This window comes from Euleptes europaea, chromosome 14, assembly GCF_029931775.1.
Source record: "Euleptes europaea isolate rEulEur1 chromosome 14, rEulEur1.hap1, whole genome shotgun sequence".
Taxonomy (NCBI): Eukaryota; Metazoa; Chordata; class Lepidosauria; order Squamata; family Sphaerodactylidae; genus Euleptes; species Euleptes europaea.
Window position 1 is genome coordinate 55,017,907 of NC_079325.1, and position 22,101 is coordinate 55,040,007.

General features: G+C 48.6%; 1 protein-coding gene across 18 annotated transcripts in view; it reads right to left on the minus strand.

Moving 5' to 3' along the window:
• The window catches only part of FNBP1 (formin binding protein 1), a 231,185-nt gene that overhangs the window by 13,163 nt on the left and 195,921 nt on the right, over positions 1-22,101 (minus strand). For all 18 annotated transcript variants that reach the window (XM_056860326.1, XM_056860325.1, XM_056860335.1 and 15 more), the window contains 3 exons: positions 19,360-19,469; positions 6,251-6,383; positions 2,013-2,134 (listed from right to left, as the gene is read on the minus strand). In XM_056860326.1, coding sequence (XP_056716304.1) covers positions 2,013-2,134; positions 6,251-6,383; positions 19,360-19,469 — 365 coding nt within the window. The remainder of the gene's footprint in view (positions 1-2,012; positions 2,135-6,250; positions 6,384-19,359; positions 19,470-22,101) is intronic.

Below are 22,101 nucleotides of genomic sequence, written 5' to 3' on the forward strand. Positions count from 1 at the left end.
ACTGGACAATTCTACCAACTATTTTGTCAGATTGCACAGAGAAGCCATTGAAATTCACAAACATCAGCACAACTTTAACAGAAAAGAGGAGAGTTTAAGAATGAATAAGGCTTGGCTTCCTGCCCTGAAACACCTCCAGACAAAGACAACATTCAACAATAGCCATACAGATTAGTTTTGGATTACACACATTAACAGATCACTTCAGGATACAATGGTTCCATATTAACATACCATACCCTCATTAGCACATTATCTTGATACTTACAGGACAATACTTTTGCAGGACAATACTCAGCTCAAACCCAACCCCTTTCTGACTATATATTACTCTTTCTACACCCTTGACACTGAGAGACACTGTCCTTCAGTGTTACTACTCTGAAGATGCCTGCCACAGTTGCTGGCGAAACGTCAGGAAAGAAAATTCCAAGACCACGGTTACACAGCCCGGATAACCTACAAGAACCATTGCACAGGAGAGCTTGCTGGTGGGTTGTGTCCCACATTAATTAAAGGAAGGAGAGGAAGTGGTCATTGGACTTTACACCTAAGGAACCTAACATCCTGGATTAAATCAGGTAGAAGCTTTGTGAAGTCTTCTGAAGAAGAACAATGATAGGACTTCCCTTATGACTTCACCAGTTGGAGCTGCTCATCCCCAAAGTGACCAGCACTTGAGCTCCACAAGTATACCACCTCCCCTGCCAAGCTCTGCATGCCTTTTTTCACCCCTTTGGCTCTGTAACGTTTTGCTCTTTTCTGAGACTCTCTTATATGTAACACCTGTACAGGCACCTCTCTGTGGAGCCACCAAAAGGCTCGTGTCTTAGAATTCATAGGTGAACAGGATGGCTTCGCTTTATTTGGTAGAATGATGGAATGGTCAGTGCATGGGGGTGGCTCTAAGGTAAAAGGAGACCATGTGTGCTAAATAAACCAGTTGTTTTCTTTTAAACATAAACAGAGTTTATTTAGAAGTATAACAGTGCAATGGTTTCAGTAAAGTTCACAAGCGTCATGGTTTCAGGTAGGTACAGTTCTTTTTTCTCTAAAGTTCCTCAAATAAACCTAGCCACAAAGGCTTACTTGCTCATGCCACTTAGGCTAATAATTTCCACACAGGCTTATTTTCCTCACTTGCCACTTAGACTTATAACATCCATAGAGAACACAGATTTCTCTCACTGTCCACAGCACACTAAATCTCTTTCCCCACACACACTGCACACTGTTTCCACAAACCAGTCAGCTTCACTCCCTTGGGTACAGCCACCATCCAATCATAACGCACTTCAGTCACCCATCCAGCCGCCCTCTTTCTTACTCTAGAGACCTACATTTTAACCCACAGAGACATACACGTAAAACTCCACATTAAACCACAGAAATAAAACACACACAAAATATTTTAATAGTAAAACACCACAGGCTCTTTCTAATAATCAGCATGTCTAAGACAATTCCATCCATCTAGATAGGGCCAAAGTACTTGCATGGTTCTGATACCTTTTGTTGGTGAGTGAAAGCAGGGCTAGTTCCGGGTTTGGGGGGGGCGTGGGGCAGACAGTGCCCAGGGGCCCCTTCTTCCCACCACCAGGGTCCCCCTCATGCACTCTTTTCCACCTCCACACCTGCCCGTGCACCCTTCTCCCACTTGCCAGCCCTCCCATCGTCCATGATCAGTTCCCTGACAGTTCTGGCCAGCGGGTGCATCTGGGAATGCTGCTGCCGCGGCCACCAGGAGACAATCACAACTGTGCACCACCCACATGTCCTTCTTCGATGACGCTGGTCCATTTGGAGAGTGGGTACAGACAAGTGGAAGGAAGGGGAGTGGGTGGGGGTCCGCGGGAGAGGGCCCCACCAGATGTCCTGGGCCTTGGCAGCTGACCCACCTCAGGGTATGCTGACGCCAGCCCTGATTGAGAGAAACCCAAGCATCTAAACACAGAAAAATACAAACAGCAGCTGAGCTGGTAGAAATGGATGGCGCTATACTGATACTGTACCTCTCACGATCTTGGGCGCAGTTGTTGACGGTCAAGGTGTTCTGAGGTTCATACATCCCACTCTGACGCCGAGTTTGCTCGGTCCGTGCCGGCAACCGGCCTTCCACCTCTGCTAGCCAACCCTGAGGTGAAAATGGGGAGAAAAAAAATCATACTCCTGACTCGAGGACACTTAATAATGCCAGGCTAAACTTTATAACTAATTTGCAAAGTGGACCTCAGTGTAATGGGTTTAAATGCTCTCTTACAGGTAATCAATCCTATCCCCCTCTGTGGGAGAAAATAAAAGAATATCAACCACTGCTTTGTTGAGTAGGGGTTATGGCCTATCCATCCTGCCTCTGGAGTCTACACCTTCTGAGAGAGTTTTGCCGGCACATCAGCCACCTGCCAAGTGGAAATTCTTGCACTTATTCCGTGTCTCCGCTGTTGATCTTTATGATTCTGGATTCCTGGTGTGCCCACTTGAGGAAGGGATGATGCACTGTACAAACCAGCATGACCAAGGCTGCTTCCACACCGGGATTTCCTTGTGTGGACAGCAGGGTGCCCCATGGTTTTAAGGAGTATCCAAAAATTCTGAGCACAACTCTTGGGTCTCCAGAGCTTTTCCCTTTTGAGCAGGAGCAAAGGACAAACTCCTCTGATCCAGATCAAGGGAAGAACTGTGGGGAGGCTGTGGGTGGGCCCTCCTCAAAATGGCAGAGCTAAGCTCTGCATAGACAGCCAGTGTGGTGTAGTGGTTAGGAGCGGTGGACTCTAATCTGGTGAACCGGGTTTGATTCCCCACTCCTCCACATGAGCAACGGACTCTAATCTGGTGAACTAGGCTGGTTTCCCCGCTCCCACACATGAAGCCTGCTGGGCCACCTTGGGCTAGTCACAGTTCTCTCAGAACTCTCTCAGCCCCATCTACCTCACAAAGTGTCTGTTATGGGGAAAGGAAGGGAAGGTGCTTCTAAGCCGGTTTTAGACTCCTTCAAAAGGTAGAGAAAATCAGGGTATAAAAACCAACTCTTCTTCTTCTCTCTTAGCCCACGTGGAGGCAGGCAATGGCAAACCACCTCCAAATGTCTCTTGCCTTGAAAACCCTACAGGGTTGCCATAAGTCAGCTGTGACTTTTAATGTACTGCATGCTCACACTGCTGGCCTGTCTTCCTTACAAAGTGTTTCGTTTCGCACCTGCCATCCAGCTTTCAGACCGTTTGCTAGCAATCCGCCATCGATTCTCCTTCACCTTTTCTTCATGTAGGCTTCTGCTCGAAAACATCTGCCAATTGATTTTCCTTCCCACTCCGCTGCAATTCTAGTTTGGAGGCTGGCAAGCACTGAAGGCAGACAGATGCACTATTTTAAAAGGCACTGTGGGTCCTTTGCCTGTGTAGCGAACTCAGTTGTATGATTTGCACAGGTCATGCCTCACTATCGCTCAGTGGTACACACTGTGAATGATGAAGCCCCTTCGGCAGGGAGGGGACTCTAGAAACAAGCCCTCAAGTTGAAGAGCTTTTCTTACCCTTCCTGTGGCAAGTATAAATCCTGGGTGTGGCCAGACAATACTGGGCAATGCTGACATCGATGGATCTTGGCCCACACACACATTTTATCCTCACAATACCCCTGTGAGGTAGGCTAGGCTGAGATGAAGTGACTGGCCAAAGGTTTCCTCAGCAGCTTCATGGCTAATGGAGGAATTTCAATGCAGGTTTACCCTGCTCCAAGTTCCACACCCTAACCACCACTGCGCCACAATTTATTTAAAAGACTTAGATACCCACCTTTCTCCTGGGCATCTCAGGACCCAGAGATTGAAAACCCAATTAAGGGACCACGTTCACAGATTCTCTCCATCTATCCTGTCTCATCTCAGTGCCCTTAAACACAATCTACTCTCAGGTGTGCAATGACATTAGACAGGGTAAACTCTATCTTCTAGATCAAATCAAACCTGAACTCTCCCTAGAAACTAAAATGACTAAACTGAGGCTATCGTACTTTTGTCACATTATGAGACGACCAGAGTCACTGGAAAAGACAATCATGCTAGGAAAAGTGGAAGGCAGCAGGAAAAAAAGAATACCCAACATGAGATGGATTGACTCTATAAAGCACTGGTTCCCAACCGGGGGTCCGTGGACCCCCCGGGGTCCGCGAGAACTAAATTAAGGTCCACAAAACAAAGTTATAAACCCATAATAAATTAATATTTTAAATTAAAAATTCTCTATTAGAAAAATATATATTCAAATATTATTCTAAGTTTAATGTTTAACTAACAGTTATGATTAAAGTTTATTTTCAAATTCTCTGAATTTTTATTTTGAACCTTGGGGTCCCTGCACCGAACAAAAAAGTCCTAGGGGTCCCTGGTCAAAAAAAGGTTGGGAACCACTGCTATAAAGGAAGCCACGGCCCTCAGTTTGCAAGACCTGACCAAGGCTGTTAACAATAGCATGTTTTGGAAGACACTGATTCACAGGATCACCCTAAGTTAGAAACAACTTGACAGCACTTAACACACACACACGGTACTCCCAATACATCCAAGTTTCATCTGATGGATTAAGGGCTCTTCAGTGTTAAGATTAACCATAGTTAACTTTGGCATTCAGTTGAACAGGTGAGGTGCCAGAAGACTGGAGGCGGACAAATGTTGTCCCCATCTTCAAGAAGGGGAAAAAGGAGGATCTGGATAACTACCGACCCATCAGCTTGACTTTTATACCGGGAAAGGTTTTTGAACAAATCATCAGTCAGTCCTTGAAAGGATGGATCTGATTACTAAGAGTCAGCACGGGTTTCTCAAGAACAAGTATTGTCAGACTCATCTTATCTCCTTTTTTGAGAAAGTTACTACCTTGCTGGATCATGGGAATGCTGTAGACATAGTTTATCTAGATTTCAGTAAGGCTTTTGATAAGGTTCCACATAATATTCTTGTTGACAAATTGGGAAAATTTAGATCCTGTTATTGTTAGGTGGATCTGTAATTGGTTGACTGATCACACCCAAAGAGTGCTTGTTAATAGTTCCTCATCTACTTAGAGAGGAGTGACTAATGGAGTGCCTCAGGGATCTGTCCTGGGCCCTGTGTTGTTCAACATCTTTATAAATGATTTGGATGAAGGAATAGAGGGGATGCTTATTAAATTTGCAGACAATACTAAATTGGAAGGGGTAGCAAATACAATAGAAGACAGAGCCAGGATACAGGATGATCTTGACAGGCTGGAGAATTGGGCTAAAACCAATAAAATGCATTTCAACAGAGATAAATGTAAAGTTCTGCATTTAGGTAGGAAAAATCAAATGCATAATTATAGGATGGGGGAGACTTGTCTGAGCAGTAGTGTGTGCGAATAGGATCTTGGGGTCTTAGTAGGCCAAACACTGAACATGAGTCAGCAGTGTGATGCGGTAGCTAAAAAGGCAAATACGATCTTGGGCTGCATCAACAGAAGTATAGTGTCCAGATCACGCAAAGTGATGGTATCGCTTTACTCTGCTCTGGTTAGACCTCACCTAGAGTACTGTGTTCAGTTTTGGGCACCACAATTTAAGAAAGATGTAGATAAACTGGAACGTGTCCAGAGGAGGGCAACAAGGATGGTGAGGGGTCTGGAGACCAAGTCCTATGAGGAAAGGTTGAAGGAGCTGGGTATGTTTAGCCTGAAAAGGAGAAGACTAAGAGAGGATATGATAACCATGTTCAAGTACTTGAAGGGCTGTCATACAGAGGATGGTGCCGAGTTGTTTTCTGTTGCCCAAGAAGGTCGGACCAGAACCAACGGGTTAAAATTAAATCAAGAGTTTCCATCTAGCCATTAGGAAAATTTTTCTAACAGTTAGAGCGGTTCCTCAGTGGAACAGGCTTCCTCAGGAGGTGGTAAGCTCTCCTTCCCTGGAGGTTTTTAAGCAGAGGCTAGATGGCCATCTGTCAGCAGTGCTGATTCTATGAACTTAGGCAGTTCATGAGAGGGAGGGCATTTCGGCCATCTTCTGGGCACTCTGCGTGGGGGAGGTAGTTGTGAATTTCCTGCATTGTGTGTGGGGTTGGACTAGATGACCCTGGTGATCCCTTCCAACTCTATGATTCTATGAATGCAGGAGGTGGTCACTTATGAGTATGGGTGGATAAAGGAGAGATGGGCAATCCCATAATAGTATCTTGACAGTGCATACATACATAATGACTCATTAGCTTTCCTCTAATCACATTAAAAGATCTTTCCTGTACCTCGAATTTCTGGGCCTCCAATCTCAGCTTCTCCAAATTCTGCCCAAGTTCAGCTAGCTTGTGATCCACGCTGGCCGCATCTCCCATCTGTGGGTTCTTGATGTAGACGTCCTTCATTTTTGTTAAGGCATCTCTACAAAAAACAAATCAAGTGTCTCAACTTCCAAGAAGCTGCAAGTGGGAGGCGCCCTTTTGAAAGGCATGTTTGTATAGGGACTTGGAAACTCAGATGACTCTTCCCCCACACCACAAAAAATAGCAGGGACTACTTCACACAAGAAACCCATGAGGTAGTTTAGGTTGAATGATAGTGATGTAGCCAAGGTCAACCAGTGAGCTTCAAGGTTCAGCATGAAGACCTGAACCTGGTTTAAGTCTCTTTGATGATACCACACAGGCTCTCATCCAGTTCCCCAGATCTGGGTTCAATCCTTGGAATCACTGGTTAAAAGGATCTTGTGTACCTCAGCCTGCAAAACTCCCTGCTTAAGGCTTTGAAGAGCTACTGCCACTCAAGGTAGGAAGTACTAGGCTAAACAATATGAATCAACACATAATTTTATATATCTGTACATCATAGGCAAATAAATGTACTTTGCCTCCTGTAAGCAGAGGAACATTACTGGCTGCCACTGGAAACCCCCGCTCTCCTAAACTGCTTTTAGGGCATGAAAGGATGGCGAAGAAGCAGGGGGCTCCTGCAGCATTCTGGAGTCCATCCGGGTCAATTCTATGAGAGGATAGCTGAGACTACAGAGGAACTTGTCAACTTCCAGAGAAAATGCCCTGCAGTTGGCCCTCCTGAGTAACTGGTTGGACGTTGTGTGAGACAGGATGCTGGAAGAAGAAGAAGAGTTGGTTTTTATATGCCGACTTTCTCTGCCATTTAAAGGAGAATCAAACCGGCTTACAATCACCTTCCCTTCCTCTCCCCACAACAGACACCCTGTGAGGTAGGTGGGGCTGAGAGAGCTGTGACTCACCCAAGGTCACCCAGCTGGCTTCATGTGGAGTGGGGAATCAAATCCAGTTCTCCAGATCAGACTCCAACGCTCCAAACCACCACTCTTAACCACTACACCACGATGGCTCTAGATGGACCACTGGTCTGATCCAGCAGGGTTCTTCTTGTGTTTTTATTAAGCCCTCAGCCTCTATGCCCTGCTGTTGGTCCTCCCCGAACAACTAGTTGGTCACTGTGTGAGACAGGATGCTGGACTGGATGGACCACTGGTCTCATCCAGCAAAGCTCCTCTTCTTATGAGATCTAGGAGGGTAGTTGTGTCAGTTGAAGACTGGAAATGGATTTGGTCTGCAACTTCTTCTAATTTAATTTCAGCAGATATATAGGAGAATTATTAATAATCTCAGTTGCAACAGTACATGATACCATATAAACTAGACTATATATACAATCCTGTTCTGGATGTTTGCTGTCATTGTGAGAGCTCTGGTGCAGATGCCCTACATGTATTTTGGCCATGTTCACCAACAGAAAAATAGTGGAAGTTTTGGAGCTAATCATGGAAATGACATGATGTAAACTTCCGCTGTATCCTAAAACAATTTTGTTTGGGGTTTCTAAAAAATAGAGCCTATGAGAAAGATCTGGAAACTATGCTCGACTTCTTTATGGCAGCCTATACGTGTTTAGCTTCTTATTGGGAAAACAAGGTAACTGCCTCCCATTTTAGACCAGCACAGAAGATTTGGGAGACTGTGTTAATGTCAAACTTAATCATGAGGAACAGGAAGTAAAATACGGAATACAGTCATTGAAAAAGATCTACTAGAATTGAGTCTAGTAGCACCGTAGAGACCAACAAGATTTTCGGGGGTATAAGCTTTCGGGAGTCAGAGCTCCCTTTGTCAGATACTAAAATCTGAAAAAGATTTGTAATTCATTGGAAGAACAAATACCTTGAAATGTACAATGGTTTCGGGAGGCTTTGTTGTTGTTAGCTTGCAAGGTTTGTAATTTTATTTTCATGTGTGTTCAATGATTATATCTGGTATCAGAATCTGGTAGCGTGGCCGATTGCTCTAAGGCGCTGGATTAAGGATCCAGTCTCTTTGGGGGCGTGGGTTCGAATCCCCCCACTGCCAGTAACTTTAGGGGAGGGGCTGTGGCTCACAGGTAGAACATGTGCTTGACATGCAGAAGGTCCCAGGTTCAATCCCTGGAATCTCCAGTTAAAGGGACTAGGCAAGTCGGTGATGTGAAAGACCTCTGCCTGAGACCCTGGAGAGCCGCTGCCGGTCTGAGTAGACAATACTGACTTTGATAGACCAAGGGTCTGATTTAGTATAAGGCAGCTTCATGTGTTCATGTATATAGTATACGTATGATGACGTTTAAATTTAAAAATATATGGAAGGCTTTGGTCTCTGAGGGGAAAGCTTTGTATGACTCATAGACATTTGGAGGGCACCTGATTGGCCACAGTGGAAAACAAAATTCTTGACAAGATGGGCCTAATCCAGCAGGGCTCTTTTTATGTTTTTATGATGCAAACTTTGTTTCCTGGGTTTCAAAGAAAGTGGAAAAGCGCCCTGTTTTCAAAAGTTTTCAAGTAATCCAGATTGCATTTTAAGTAATTGCATAGCAAATTTCCAGATTGGTATCTATTGCGAAATAACCTTCACCATGTTGATTCCTTCCATAGATGAACACCAAGAGAGGCTCAAGACAGAAGCCGGTCAGGCACACAGGCTGACAAGGGGTGTCTATGCATCTCGGATCAGATCCCTTTTGGCCACGCCACGGTAGGGCTGTCGGTTCGGTTCCATTCGAACTGGAAACCGGCTGAATTTGCCCTGATTCAGCGGTTTCCGGCTCAGATGGAGCTGAACCGCAAAAAAGGCGGGAAAATGCGGTGCCGAACTTGGCAAGTTCGGGGGACCGCGAAACAAGTTCGGCAAGTTCGGCGTCCCCCGAACCTGCCTTTTCCTGCCTTTAAAGAGCTCTCTGAAGGCAAGCAAACTTGTTTTCCAGAGAGACAACCTAACTAACCCAGCAAACTGTGGACAATAGGTGGCCAAACTGGGTCTTTCTTCTGCCAATCAGAGAAGGGATTCTCACATTTGAGCCTCTTCTCTGAATTGGCTAGAAGAGATAAAACCCCTGGCTGCTACTACTCACCTTCCATTGCTGCTGCTGCTGCTGCTGTGCTGCTGAACCTTACCTGAGGTGACCTGCTGCCCGCTGCTCCTGGCTGGAATTGTACTGGAAATAATCTTGAACACTGTCTCCCTCCCACCCTTACCTGACTGCCTGCTCCTGCCTGCTGGAAGAGAAGACATCCACAGTTTGACCCATTTGGGGGCTTTTTCTAAAACTTTTCCCCTGTGTGTGTGTGTGGGGGGAACAGATTCTGTGTGTGGGGGGGAGGCCAAGGGGGGAGTTTACCTGTTCTGCTGGGGGTGGCCTTGCAATTTGTTTGTGTTTGTGTTCCCTTTGTTTGGGACTGAGATTTCTGCTGCTTTAGCTGGTTGCCAACTGTGCCTGGACTGAGGTTTGTCTCTCTGCCAGGGCTGTGTTTCTGTGTTTCTCCCTGTTCTGGTTTTTTTGGGGGGGCGGGATTTTCCTATTTGGCAGGGGGTGGCCTTGCCATTGGATTGCCTCTGTGGAGGATTTGGGACTCTGGGACTGAGATTTCTGCTGCTTTAGCTGGTTGCCAACTGTGCCTGGACTGAGGTTTGTCTCTCTGCCAGGGCTGTGTTTCTCCCTGTTCTGTTTTTTTTTTTGGGGGGGGGGTTTCCTGTTCGGCAGGGGGTTGCCTTGTCATTGGATTGCCTCTGTGGGGGATTTGGGAGTCTGGGACTGAGATTTCTGCTGCTTTAGCTGGTTGCCAACTGTGCCTGGAGTGAAGCTGTTGCTAACTCAGTTTTGATCAATGGCTTTAAGTGAAGGCGTTGTTGGTTAATAAGATCTGTTAGGGAGTGTCTGGGCCTACATTGGCCCCTCACATTTAAACCGTAGGGGTAGGGCCTGTCGGCTTCGTTCTCACCAACTAGGCTCAGCTATTTCTTTAAAAGGACAAGGGATCTTGATTTTTAAATAGATTAAAGGGTCAAACAGTTGTTGGGTAGCCTCTGGCCTGCCTTGTGGCCGGGGACAGCTGCTGCCAGTAGATTTAGTCAACGGTGAAGGAAGAGTGTCCATCCTTGCAGAGAATACTCCTCCTGGTTCCTGAGGGAACCATTGTTGGAGCACAGATTTAGATAGGCTTTGAGGTATCCAAGGCATTACTTCCCCCTTTTAAAAAAGGTGTAGAAATCCATCTCCAGGGCAGTGTGACAGGTTAAACTTAGACAGGTCTCTAGGTCAGGTTCACCAGCTAGTTTCATTTTTTAAAAAACCAAACAAATCAGAATTACTAAAGGTTAGGTTAGGGCCTCTTGTTGTTTGGGAGAAAATCCCTTAGTTGTCTTTGGGGGAGGGTATGTAAAAAGTAGTCAGGTCAGGGACTGATTCTAGGCCAGGACAGCTAGCTAGGCCGTTGAACTTCCTCCCCGCATTACAGGTAGCCAGAGTTTGGCCCAGGGGAACAATGAATGGTAGGGGTGCAGGTAAGAGGGCCCCCAAGGGGAAAGCAAAGGAGAAGACTAGAGGGGTGGAGGGGAGGGGGAGGGCTTCGGCTTGCCCCTGACCTGCGCTGGGAGCAGCTCTGGAGGCGCCCTCCAAGATCCAGCAGCGGATACTCTTTTCCGAGGGGGCCTCTGGAGCTGCCACCCCTGCACAGGTCATGGCAGGTGCCCCTCAGGCTGCCCCTCCTCAGTCTGCTGCCCCTCAGGCTGTCCCTCCTCCTCCTCCTGCCGTTGTTGAGCCTTTCCAGCAGCAGCGGGTGGAGGAGGAGGAGCAGTCCGAGGAGGGAATGGGGTTGAGCTTCTTGGACGCGAGTCGGTGGGAGCTCACCCCCATTTCCAAGAGGGTGGTGGAGGAACTTGCACACCTGCTCCTTCACACCCCAGCAGTCCTTCCATGGGGAGACAGGAGGAGAGGGTGGAGGAGGTGCAAGAGGAAGAGATGGAGGCGCACCCAGAGGTGTGGCGGCCATCTCAACCCCTTCCCCGCCGCCACCTACCCCTGCGTTCCTGAGACACGACATGTCTGCCCCGAGCACCTCTAGGCAGGCAGCTCCCGAGGCACCTGCAGCGGCCAAGCCGCGTGGGGGCCTCTTCACATCCTCGGTCTGGAAGTACTTCCAGGTGGCGGAGGATCCACGGTTCACAAAGTGCCAGCTCTGTAGGGCGCGGGTCAGTCGAGGGAGAGACCTCCATCATTTTGCGACCTCCGCACTCCAGAGGCATCTGAGGAAGCACCACAATGTGGTGCTTCTTCAGGGGGGGAGAGAGGCTGGTGCTCCGGTGGCCAAGGGGCCAGGGGCCAGCCCAGGGGAGAGGCAATCACCGCCCTCGCCTCGTACTCTCCCTGCTGCACACTGTGCAGCTCCTCCTGTAGAGAAGGGACGCCAAGCGACTCTTTCTGAGATGTTTCTTCAGGGTGGCGTCAGTAGGGCACCAAGAGGTGGGGTTAGGGCAGCGACGAGAACAGTCACTCGTCTCCTCAGCGAGGTGATCGCCATGGATGATTTACCCTATCATCTAGTGGAGAAGGTTGCCTTCCGGAGGCTGATCCACTACCTGGCGCCCTGGTACAAGTTCCCAGCTCGCTCCACGATGGCACAGACTGTTGTGCCTTCGTTGTACAGGGCCGCCAGAGCATATGTGAAGGCACAGCTGTCCTGCGCTGCCAGGAGAACTGTGCACTTTACATCTGACCTGTGGACAAGCCAGCACACACAGCACAGGTTCCTCTCCCTCACCGAGCACTGGTGGCAACCCGACAACCTCGTGGGTGGGGTGGTGGGGAGCAGCGCTAGGCAGGGAGAGTGCCACCAGGCCGGATATCGCCAGGCTATGCTCCACGCACAGTTGTTCACGGAGGTGCACACGGAGGCCAACATCGCCACCGCCCTGAGGGCACAGTTAAGAGTCCTGGGTAAGCAGGGATGTCGCCATGGGCTTCATGGTGACAGACGGCAGCACAAACATCAGGGCGGCAGCAGGGTCATTGGGCCTGGAGGCACGGATTTACTGTGTGGCCCACCTTCTCCACCTTGTGGTCAAGGATGCTCTGGGCCTGGGCTCCCAAAAGGAATCCAGTCTCATCATGAAATGCCGGCAGCTTGCGAGTGACTTCTCTCGCAGGACAACTACGCACTGTGTGAGATTCAGGCCCAAGAAGGCGTGCCAGAGCAAGCGCCATTTTTCTCATTTGGGCGACGTGATCAGCCCACATCGCGCAAGCCTGGCACCCTGGCATGCAGAGCAGTTGGTCTTCCTCAAGATCAACTTGCCTCTGTTTGGCTTTCCAGACCTGGACTTTGAGGATGCATGAGGTGAGCACATGCTTGTGCCTGCATCTTCTCGGTGCCTGTCTTGGGAAGTTTGGGTGAAGCACTCTTCGCTGATTAAAAAGTCATCAGCCTCAGAAAGAAGTGGCAGGTCACATTCCCAATTGGATTGGCCCTTGGCAGTCTTCCCTTGCCAACCCATAACGCCACCCTGACCCCACCCGCAAGTACACCGAGGCCTCCATTGACCCTTCGTGGCCATGTGGCACATTCTCGGTTCACTCACTCAGCCCCTTCGACTCATCACCACAGTGCCCACACCAAATCTGACACTGATGCAGCCGCACCCAAACCTCAGAAACCTACAGAATGGCAACAGTATCATGAAGTGTGTTATGTATCCCTAACCTGTCTTCTTTGGGGGGGGGGAGATGCTATTAGGGTGGCCTTGAAGTGTGCTGTCTGTGTGCCTTAACTTTCTTGTTTGCAGGGGTGGAAGGTGGGAAATGGAATAGGAGAGCCAGTGATGATGAAAGGCGGCTGCAGCAGCACCACAGTTTCCACCTGGTGGACTGTGTGATGGTGTGCGAGACTGCAGAGAGAGGAGGATCTGGGTGCGAACAACCCCCTCCCTCTCACCGTCTGAGGCCTTCCTTCCATGGGGAAAATGTGGGTTTGTGTACCTTTGTGGCATGGTCTACTATTGGGTTCTCTGTCTGTTGAGTGGGGGGAGGTAGCCAGCTTCCTGCGAACTACTTTGCTGGCTGTGGGGGAGACCCTGAGACTGAGTTGACAGATTGCTGAACTGTGGTGAACTGTGCTTGCTTCCTACTGAACTCTTGGCTTGCCTCGCCAGTGTGATTCCCGCCTGTGGGGGGGGGGGTCCAGTGTACTTTGGTTGAAGTTAGCTTGGGTTCCTAGAGTGTTGCGTCACCTCACCTGTGTGATTCCTGCTTGCAGGGGGGATCCAGCCCATCTGCCTCATGGCAGTGATTCCCTGGTGTGAAATCAGGCGTCAGATTTGGGGGGGGGGGGCTTCTGCTGTGGTTGTCTTGTCTTGTCTTAGGGTAAGGTTTTTTTCGTAGTTTTTGTAGTTGGTTGTGTTAAGGGTTTTTGTTAACAGTCTACAGTTATCAGTGACAGTGTGGTTGTTCATGTTGTCGATCTGCTTCTAGATAGCTGTCTTGTTTGTGATGGTTAACTTTGGTGTAAGGGTGGTTAACTTTGTGTAAGGGTGCACTAGTTATTAGGTAGGGTAGAAGAAAATGGCCTAAGTTAGTTTTAGGTGATGGTGTTCCCCCCCCCCACGCCTCTGGGGGGGCATTTTTTGAGGTGGGGGTCCCAAAATTTCAGGGTAGCTTGGGGGGACCGTCCTTGCAAGAACCCCTGAGTTTGGTGAGGATTGGGTCCAGGGGTCCGGAGTCATGGGGTCTGGAAGGGGGCAAGCCCCCTTCTCCATTAAAACCAATGCAAAAGGTTTTACCCAAATCGGGGCTGATTCGGCTGAATCCTTTTCCAACACCCTTACGCCACAGTCATCTGTGACCAGGGCCTACCAGGAGGGGCCATGACATGACATGTCACTAGGGTTGCCAGGTCCCTCTTCACCACGGTCGGAAGGTTTTTGGGGCGGAGCCTGAGGAGGGTGTGGTTTGGGGAGGGGAGGGACTTCAATGCCATAGAGCCCAATTGCAAGAGCGGCCATTTCCTCCAGGTGAACTGATCTCTATTGGCTGGAGATCAGCTGTAATAGCAGGAGATCTCCAGCTAGTACCTGGAGGTTGGCAACCCTACTTGTCACTCATAGAGTGGAACTCAGCCCCCTCAGCAAACACCTCATGGCTGGAATGGTGCTTGAAAAGCCTCCCTTGCTTTTGCATTCTCAGCCAGGCATCAAGAGGAAACTATTTTAATGGTGGAGCCGTCCAACAGGTGTGGCTGTAGAGAACATGTTGGGCTTGGTGGATCTCACAAGCTTGATTACGGGCTGAAAAGACTCAAATGGTCAGTGATAGGAGATGCTGCTGCCTCCCATCTGGTTAAATGTTCTCACAGGTCTTTGGGCAGAGAAAAATCCGCCTGGCTCAATGTCTCTAGCACTGGGCTGGAAGCCAGCTCAGAAGGACGGGCCAAGCCTTGAAGTTCCCGTAATAGCGGACACTTCTGCCCAGAAGGCCCAGGCACTGCCAGTCACCTTTCAGTTGCCGTGTAAATCGCCCTGGACTGAAATAATTTTGCTTTCCCAAGTAATGAATGAATTAAGGGCAACCTCAACAGGTTTCCTTTCGAGCAGAATTCACCAGACGTCTGGAGTCATTTGAGAGAATCTGGTTGTTTTCAGGTTTACAAGTTGCAAAAGAACAGAAAGGATTTAACAGCCAGCAAAAATCAAAAGGGGGGGGGGGGAAGCAATGCAAGTCTCAGAAATCCAACAACCTCCGAACACTCACAGGACTGGCATCTCCCAAGCCTCTCTTTCCAGCACCAAAGACTGGGCTCATTTTTCCACAGCTCACCCCTACAGCCCTGATTTTCCTGGAAACCTCATCAGACTTGAGAACAACAGACAGACTGTCAAGGCTCCCAAGTGCCCCACCTCTACCAAATAAAACTGCTGCTCATTTATCAGTGAGGGATGCCTTAGAACTCAAAGAGAAAGGAAGGCCCTTCATGCACACAAAGAATCACAGAGTTGGAAGGGACCACCAGGGTCATCTAGTCCAGCCCCTGCACAATGCAGGAAATTCACAACCACCTCCCCCCCCACACCCCTAGTGACCCCTACTTCATGCCCAGAAGATGGCCAAGATGTTCTTCCTCTAATGATCTTCCTCTCACGAAGTGGACTTACACTGAGTCAGGCCATTGGTCTATCAAGGTCAGTACTGTCTATTCAGAATGGCCGCAGCTGTCTGGGATCTCAACTTGGAGGACTTTCACATCACCCACTACCTGATCCTTTGAACAGGAGACACCGGGGACTGAATCTGTGGCAAAGCAGATTCCCTACCTCTGAGCCACAGCCCCTTCCTCATATTATGTAGGAGAGCTAGCTTGGCCTTTATGTTTCATGTGTCAGATTATTCAAGGTCCAACTAAACATGAAGGAGAGGCCGACAAAGCTCAGTGGCAAAGCGCCTGGCTGGCGTGTTATTTATTATACACATTATTTATAGGCCGCCTTCCTCACTGGGACTCAAGGCAGATTACAGAGAGTAAGTCAATACAACCAATACGTTGGGATTTTCAGTTACAATGAAATAGGATTTGGGTTGCAGAACCAACCAGAAGTCTAAAAAGCTTTCTAAAAAGGAACTGAAGCGAAACATAAATATTCACATTTTGAAAGACCTAAATTCAATGCCCAGCACCTCCAGGTACAAGGCCCCAAGCAGCAGAGAAAGACATCAGCAGATAGATGCAGGGTCAAGTGGGTGATATGGGGAATGCGAGCCTCATTTCATGGACACCCAGGGATGCAATGGCAAAGGGACCTTCAGCACCCAATGAATAACAAAAGCAAGAAGCAGCAGTCAAAGGCAGAGTCTGCATACATGATGAAGATGAAGAAGAAGAAGATGATGATGATGAAGATGAAGTTGAAGATGATGATGATGAAGAAGATGAAGTTGGAGGAGAAGTTGGTTTTTATATGCCAACTGTCTCTACCACTCAAGGAGAATCAAACCAGCTTATAATCACCTTCCCTTCCCCTCCCCACCACAGACACCCTGTGAGGTAGGTGGGGCTGAGAGAGCTCAAAGAGAGCTGTGACTAGCCCAAGGCTACCCAGCTGGCTTCATGTGGAAGAGTGGGAAAACAACCTGGTTCACCAGATTAGAGTCCGCCGCTCATGTGGAGAAGTGGGGAATCAAACCTCCAGATTAGAGTCCACCGCTCCTAACCACAGCTCTTAACCACTACACCCCACTGGCTCTCTCACATGGAGGACAGGAAGTTTTAGAAGTGCATTTGTTAACCACAGATGAGCGCAGAGACAGCCTTGGAATGCTACAGAGCAGAGTCTGAATCCAACAGAGTCTGGTGCTGGCCCACGTTTGTGGCCTTGACTACCTGAGGTCCAAAACAGACATGAAAACCACGGATCTCCACTTGTCTGTAACAGGCCAATTGCCAGCGCACATAGCCCTGATTCTGAATGGGAAAGGGTTTTAAGGCTCTAATGTCTGCTCAATTTACTAACTGAAGCAGCATGCCATAGCCCCCAATCCTGTTGTTAGCATTTTAAGGTGGGGTTTATTATTTTTAAATGGTTGTTCACATTCTTGACCTCAGCCTGGGAACCAAAAAAAAAAAAAACAAAAGAAGAAGAAGAAGGTAGATTTGACAGAAGAACTGAAAAACACTCCAGGCCCAGAGAGCAAGTTCATTTCCAGTACCCCTGGAGCATGGCTGGGTTAACATTCAGCCTCACGGCTCGACTGCTAAACTGCAGACAATCGCAATCCGTTGTGTGCTTTGAAACATGATGTGTAAGTGGAGAGAGGGAGGGGGAAAGCAGAGCGAGGTGAGGCGTGGGTGGCTGGTAAGCAGGATGACAGCATGGCGGATGCCCCCAGGGCTGTTGTTCCAGATATGCCCTTCTTGTGATCTTTGCTAGCTCTGGTATGTCATACCCCTCCTTCCCCCACACAAAGGGGCTTCATGGCAAGGACCCTTCTGACCTATTTTATCTCAAAAAGGCTGGGAACAGAACGCCTGGACCCAACAGGAGGCTGAAACACGTCAACGCAGTCAGCTTCTTTGAGAGGGAGCAGTGCAATGGATTTGTTACGACCGATCTAACAGTTAGAGCGGTTCCTCAGTGGAACAGGCTTCCCTCGGGAGGTAGTGAGCTCTCCTTCCCTGGAGGTTTCTAAGAAGAGGCTAGATGGCCATCTGTCAGCAATGCTGATTCTGTGACCTTAGGCAGATGATGAGGGGGAGGGCATCTTGGCCATCTTCTGGGCATGGAGTAGGGGTCACTGGGGGTGAGAGGTAGTTGTGAATTTCCTGCATTGTGCAGGGGGTTGGACTAGATGACCCTGGTGGTCCCTTCCAACTCTATGATTCTATGATTTTGCTTGTGTTCTGTGTAACTCTGGGACCTTTGGGGTTAGCAAATGGTTTTTCCCCTCTCCCTATCTCTGGAGTTCCAAGGACTGACCAAATCTGGGTCAGGATGAAGCTACCATTCCCTCAACACTGTCTGCGCCAACAAGGTAATGGCTCTCCCACGTCTTCCTCAGTTTGGCTACTGGGGATCCTGTTTGACCAGGAGATGCCAGAGATTGAAGATGGTGAAATAAAAATAACAACAACTTTTATTTGTACCCCACCCTCCCCCGGCCAGGCCGGGATCAGGGCAGCTACCAACATCGTTAGATTACATAAATGTTAGATTACAACAATTAAAACATTCTAATACGCTCCAATTCCTCTAGTCCAGTGGTTCCTAAACTTTTCGGGCCACCACCCCCTTGGTTCCACAAACTCAACCCCAGTGCCCCCTACCCTATCCAAAAACACAGTTGAAGGGGCCCACCTCTAGCACCTCCCTGCGGCCCCATTGCCTCTTAGTGCCCCCCTCGATAATCCCACTGCCCCCCAGGGGGTAGCACTGCCCACTTTGGGAACCACTGCTCTAGTCCTAACTTTGGCGCCCAATTTGTCCCTGCAGGGAGAGATATTGCAGTGGATATGCATTGCTATAACACACTGTCCATATATCATCTCTGGGGGGTGGGGGACAATGGACCGAGACCAAATTAGGACAAGATTGAGGCTAAGGTCTGACAAGACCCGAAGGGAGCCAAGGGGAGAGGAGGAGGGAGGAAAAGAGGGAAGGGAAAGAGGAAGGGGAGGCCAGCAGTCCGATGGTTCCGTTGCTGTCCTCAACCATAGGCCTGGTGAAACATCTCTGTCTTACAGGCCCTGCGGAACTCAGCGAAGCATGCCAAACACATGACAGGGCCAGCTTCTGATTTTGGAAGGCCCTAGACAGACAGTGGCCAGAGGCCCCACCTGTCCCCTATCAGTCCTATTCGTGCCTCCCTTTCCACCCCCATCTGTGCGCTCCCACCTACCTATGCATCCTTCTCCCACTTACAAGGCCGCCCACCACCCATGCTCAGTTGCATGCATCCCCTGCACACCCTTTCCCCCTAACAGCACTGGCAGGTGCAGAGGCAGCCCCCACCAGGAGCGGGGCCACTGTGACCACCAGCATGCCTTTCAGCAATGATGCCGGGAAGCTGGAAACATGGGTGGCGCAATGGGTGGTGAGAGGGAGGGCATCTTGGCCATCTTCTGGGCATGGAATAGGGGTCACTGGGAGTGTGTATGGGGGGAGGTAGTTGTGAATTTCCTGCACTGTGCAGGGTGTTGGACTAGATGACCCTGGTAGTCCCTTCCAACTCTAGGATTCTATTATTCTAACCCTTCAAGCAAACAGATGGGGAAGGGCATGAATACAGCAGGGGAGGTGCATGGGTGGGCCCTGCTGGGCCCTGGCAGCTGCCCCACCTGAGGGCAGGCTGCCTCCTTTGCCATTGAGCTAAGCTTCATCCCCATAACCTGTATGCACACATACTGCCTTATGATGGCAGACTGTTGGTCCTCTGTCTCCCCCTCAGCTAGCTGCTCCCCGATAAGAGTTTCCCTTGGAGCACCATCAGCGCCCAGGCCCCTGGAAAACTGCAAAAGTGTCTCCCGGGTTCACTCAGTGTCTTGCACTTTGACCAGTCCTACCTTTGATCCATCTCCTTCTGGATATCCTTGTTGAGCTCATCCACTTTTTGCTGGAGTTTTTTCCTTCTTTGCTCTGGGGGAAGATTGCTGAAATCTTCAGGTCCTGCACCCTACACACAGCACAAACCCAACAAAGGGGGGGGAAACAGGTTTATAAAATCTAAGGGAAATGTCTGCTCTGCAAACTGCAGTGAACACTCAGGGGAAACACCTGACTTTGGATCTTCCAGATTATCATGAAAAAGAAAGATCTCTAAAGTGTTTTAGCATCGATAAAAGTAACTGGAGCTCTGCCTAAAAGGCAGCTTGAGTGCTGAATAGTTCTTCCTTGGAAGAATCTGCCTTGTATGGATTCAGACAATACTTTTTCTCCAGAGGACTAAAGGTACTATAACAGAAGCATCTCTGTATATGATGTACCCAACCATTCTGTTATTGTCTCTGGTCAAACAGGTTTTACAGGTTCTTTTTTCATAGTGACCTGTCTGACCAAAGAGAAAACTGGAATAAAGGAATTGATGCCAGCTACAACCAGATATTTCTATGCTCTCTCCTAATCTCAGAATCAGCATGAGCTTTAAAAGGCAGTTTTGTTGAAATTCCATTTTCAGATAGACTGCTCTTGCTCAGAAACAGTTGTGCAAAATGATGCTGGCAGCTGCTGCCCTGTCATGTCTCATTTTCAACACCACCTCTCACCAGCAGGTTTTTCACACTTAAATGGACTTTAAGGTTATTAGGTTGTAGGCACAAGGACAATTCGAAGCTATACTGTTGCCATTCTGCCTGGCCTGCTGCCCTCACTAATCCTCTGAGCAAGCTGAGATGTGGCTTCCATCACACTGAAAACATGCTTAACTAAACATCTGGAGCTGCCTTGTATGGAGCCAGTGCTGTAGTCAATCTATCTTAGGACTGTGTCCTCTCACCAGTAGTAACTCTCAGGAGCTTGGGGCAAATAAAAGTTCTGCGACATGAGATCTTTTAACTGGAGATGCCAAGGACTGAACCTGAAACTTTCTGCATGTAAAGCTGGAGCTCTACCACTGAGCTATGCACCTCTTTGAAAAGAAAACATGGTGCAATACAACAGCATTTAGCAACTATCCCTCTATTTCATGACCTTTGATGATCATTTTCCACCCCTGTCTAGGGTGAACCCAGAGCCTATGTCCATTTCTGCATGGCTGTTTCCTTACAGTCACCCCCGCCGACTATTTCAGGGTTTTGCTTTGATTATGCTTGCATTTTCCAACCATCAGAGGTCACCTCACTCTCTCTGCGTTTTCCGCGTGTTTTCTGCGGGGAGAGTGAGGCGACCTCTGACGGTCGGAAAATGCAAGCGTAATCAAAGCAAAGCCCCGTAGTAGTCGGCAGGGTGACCGCGAGGAAACAGCCATGCAGAAATGGCCTATCTATGAACATATGAAGCTGCTTTGCATTACCAGCACTGGCCCATCTTTTATCACCTCTGCTCAGCGGCTTCCTAGAGTCTCAGACAGGCGTTTTTCCCAATCCTTCTAATTGAAATCCTGTAACCAAAGAGGCTGGGGATACATGCAAAGAATGCATTGTTCTGCCACTGAGCCACGGCCTCTCCTCCAGTTAGATCTCCCAGTCGCTTCCCATAAGTTTAGGTGCGCCACTGGCAACAACAGCTCTGGTCCTATTACCTTCAACTAACTCTCTTTCAATATTGTTGCCTCTCTCTAGCGGCAGCCTGCAGGGATAGGCGCAGGCCCTCCAGTCTGAGGCAAAGGTCTTTCCCAGCTCTGCTATCAAAGATCCTGTGTCCCCGACCCTCGGCTTTTCTACACCCCCCTCCGCTTTTCATTCAGCTGGGAAATTCTAGCTGGGGAATCTCCACTTTCAAGTTTCCACCCTTTACGGCTTCAGAGAAAGGATTAAAAACATATGGCTGGTGAAATGTCAATAGCCAGAGAGGAGAGGGGCATGAAACAGCAATTGCAGCCTATGCAGGCTTAAGGCATCAGTATTCTGCAGGGCTTTCTCAACAGCTCCTTGGGGCAGAGACCTGTGGGTTTAGGGCGGGGAAGAGAAGTTTGGTACTGTAAAGTCTCCCATACATTGATGATGCTTTACTACAATAGTAATATTAATTAGATTGTAGTCAAGTTCTATGGAATTGGCTTAAGAGGTAAAATACAACCTCGTAAGCAGTTCATGTGCAACTGAAGCTGGTGCTGTGGCGGTTTAAGAAGTGTTCACTCTTACCATGCTTTGAACCATCTTTCCCTTTGCTACTGAGAAAGAGTTTGGGATCAATATCCTTAAAAGGTTCTCTTTTTCAGTTTGGAAATTAAATGGCGTTAACATTATTAGTCACATTTTAAGAAGATTGATTACAGGGGTTAGTTATTCTGAGATACTACCACGGGAGGCTGAAAAAATGTACTCCTTGCCAACCAAATATTGTTGGCACCCAGATGTGGGAACTATACAGCTGGCATCCCAGTTCGGAATTGTCAAAGTGGTTGCTGTTCCCAATGAAGATCAGACAGGACCCCAAACGATTCTGATCAGGAATTGCCAATTATCTACCTACCTCTATATCGATATAATTTTTTCCTCCTGCAGATGGCAGTTGGAGGTCCAAAACATACGTCTGGCTGAGGCCAGAGAGGTGGCTATATCTGAAATTAGGCTATCCAGATCAAGAGAAGGCCTCTGCCTCCATATTTTGTTGTTGGGCTTCTAGAAGAACTGGTCGGCCACTATGGG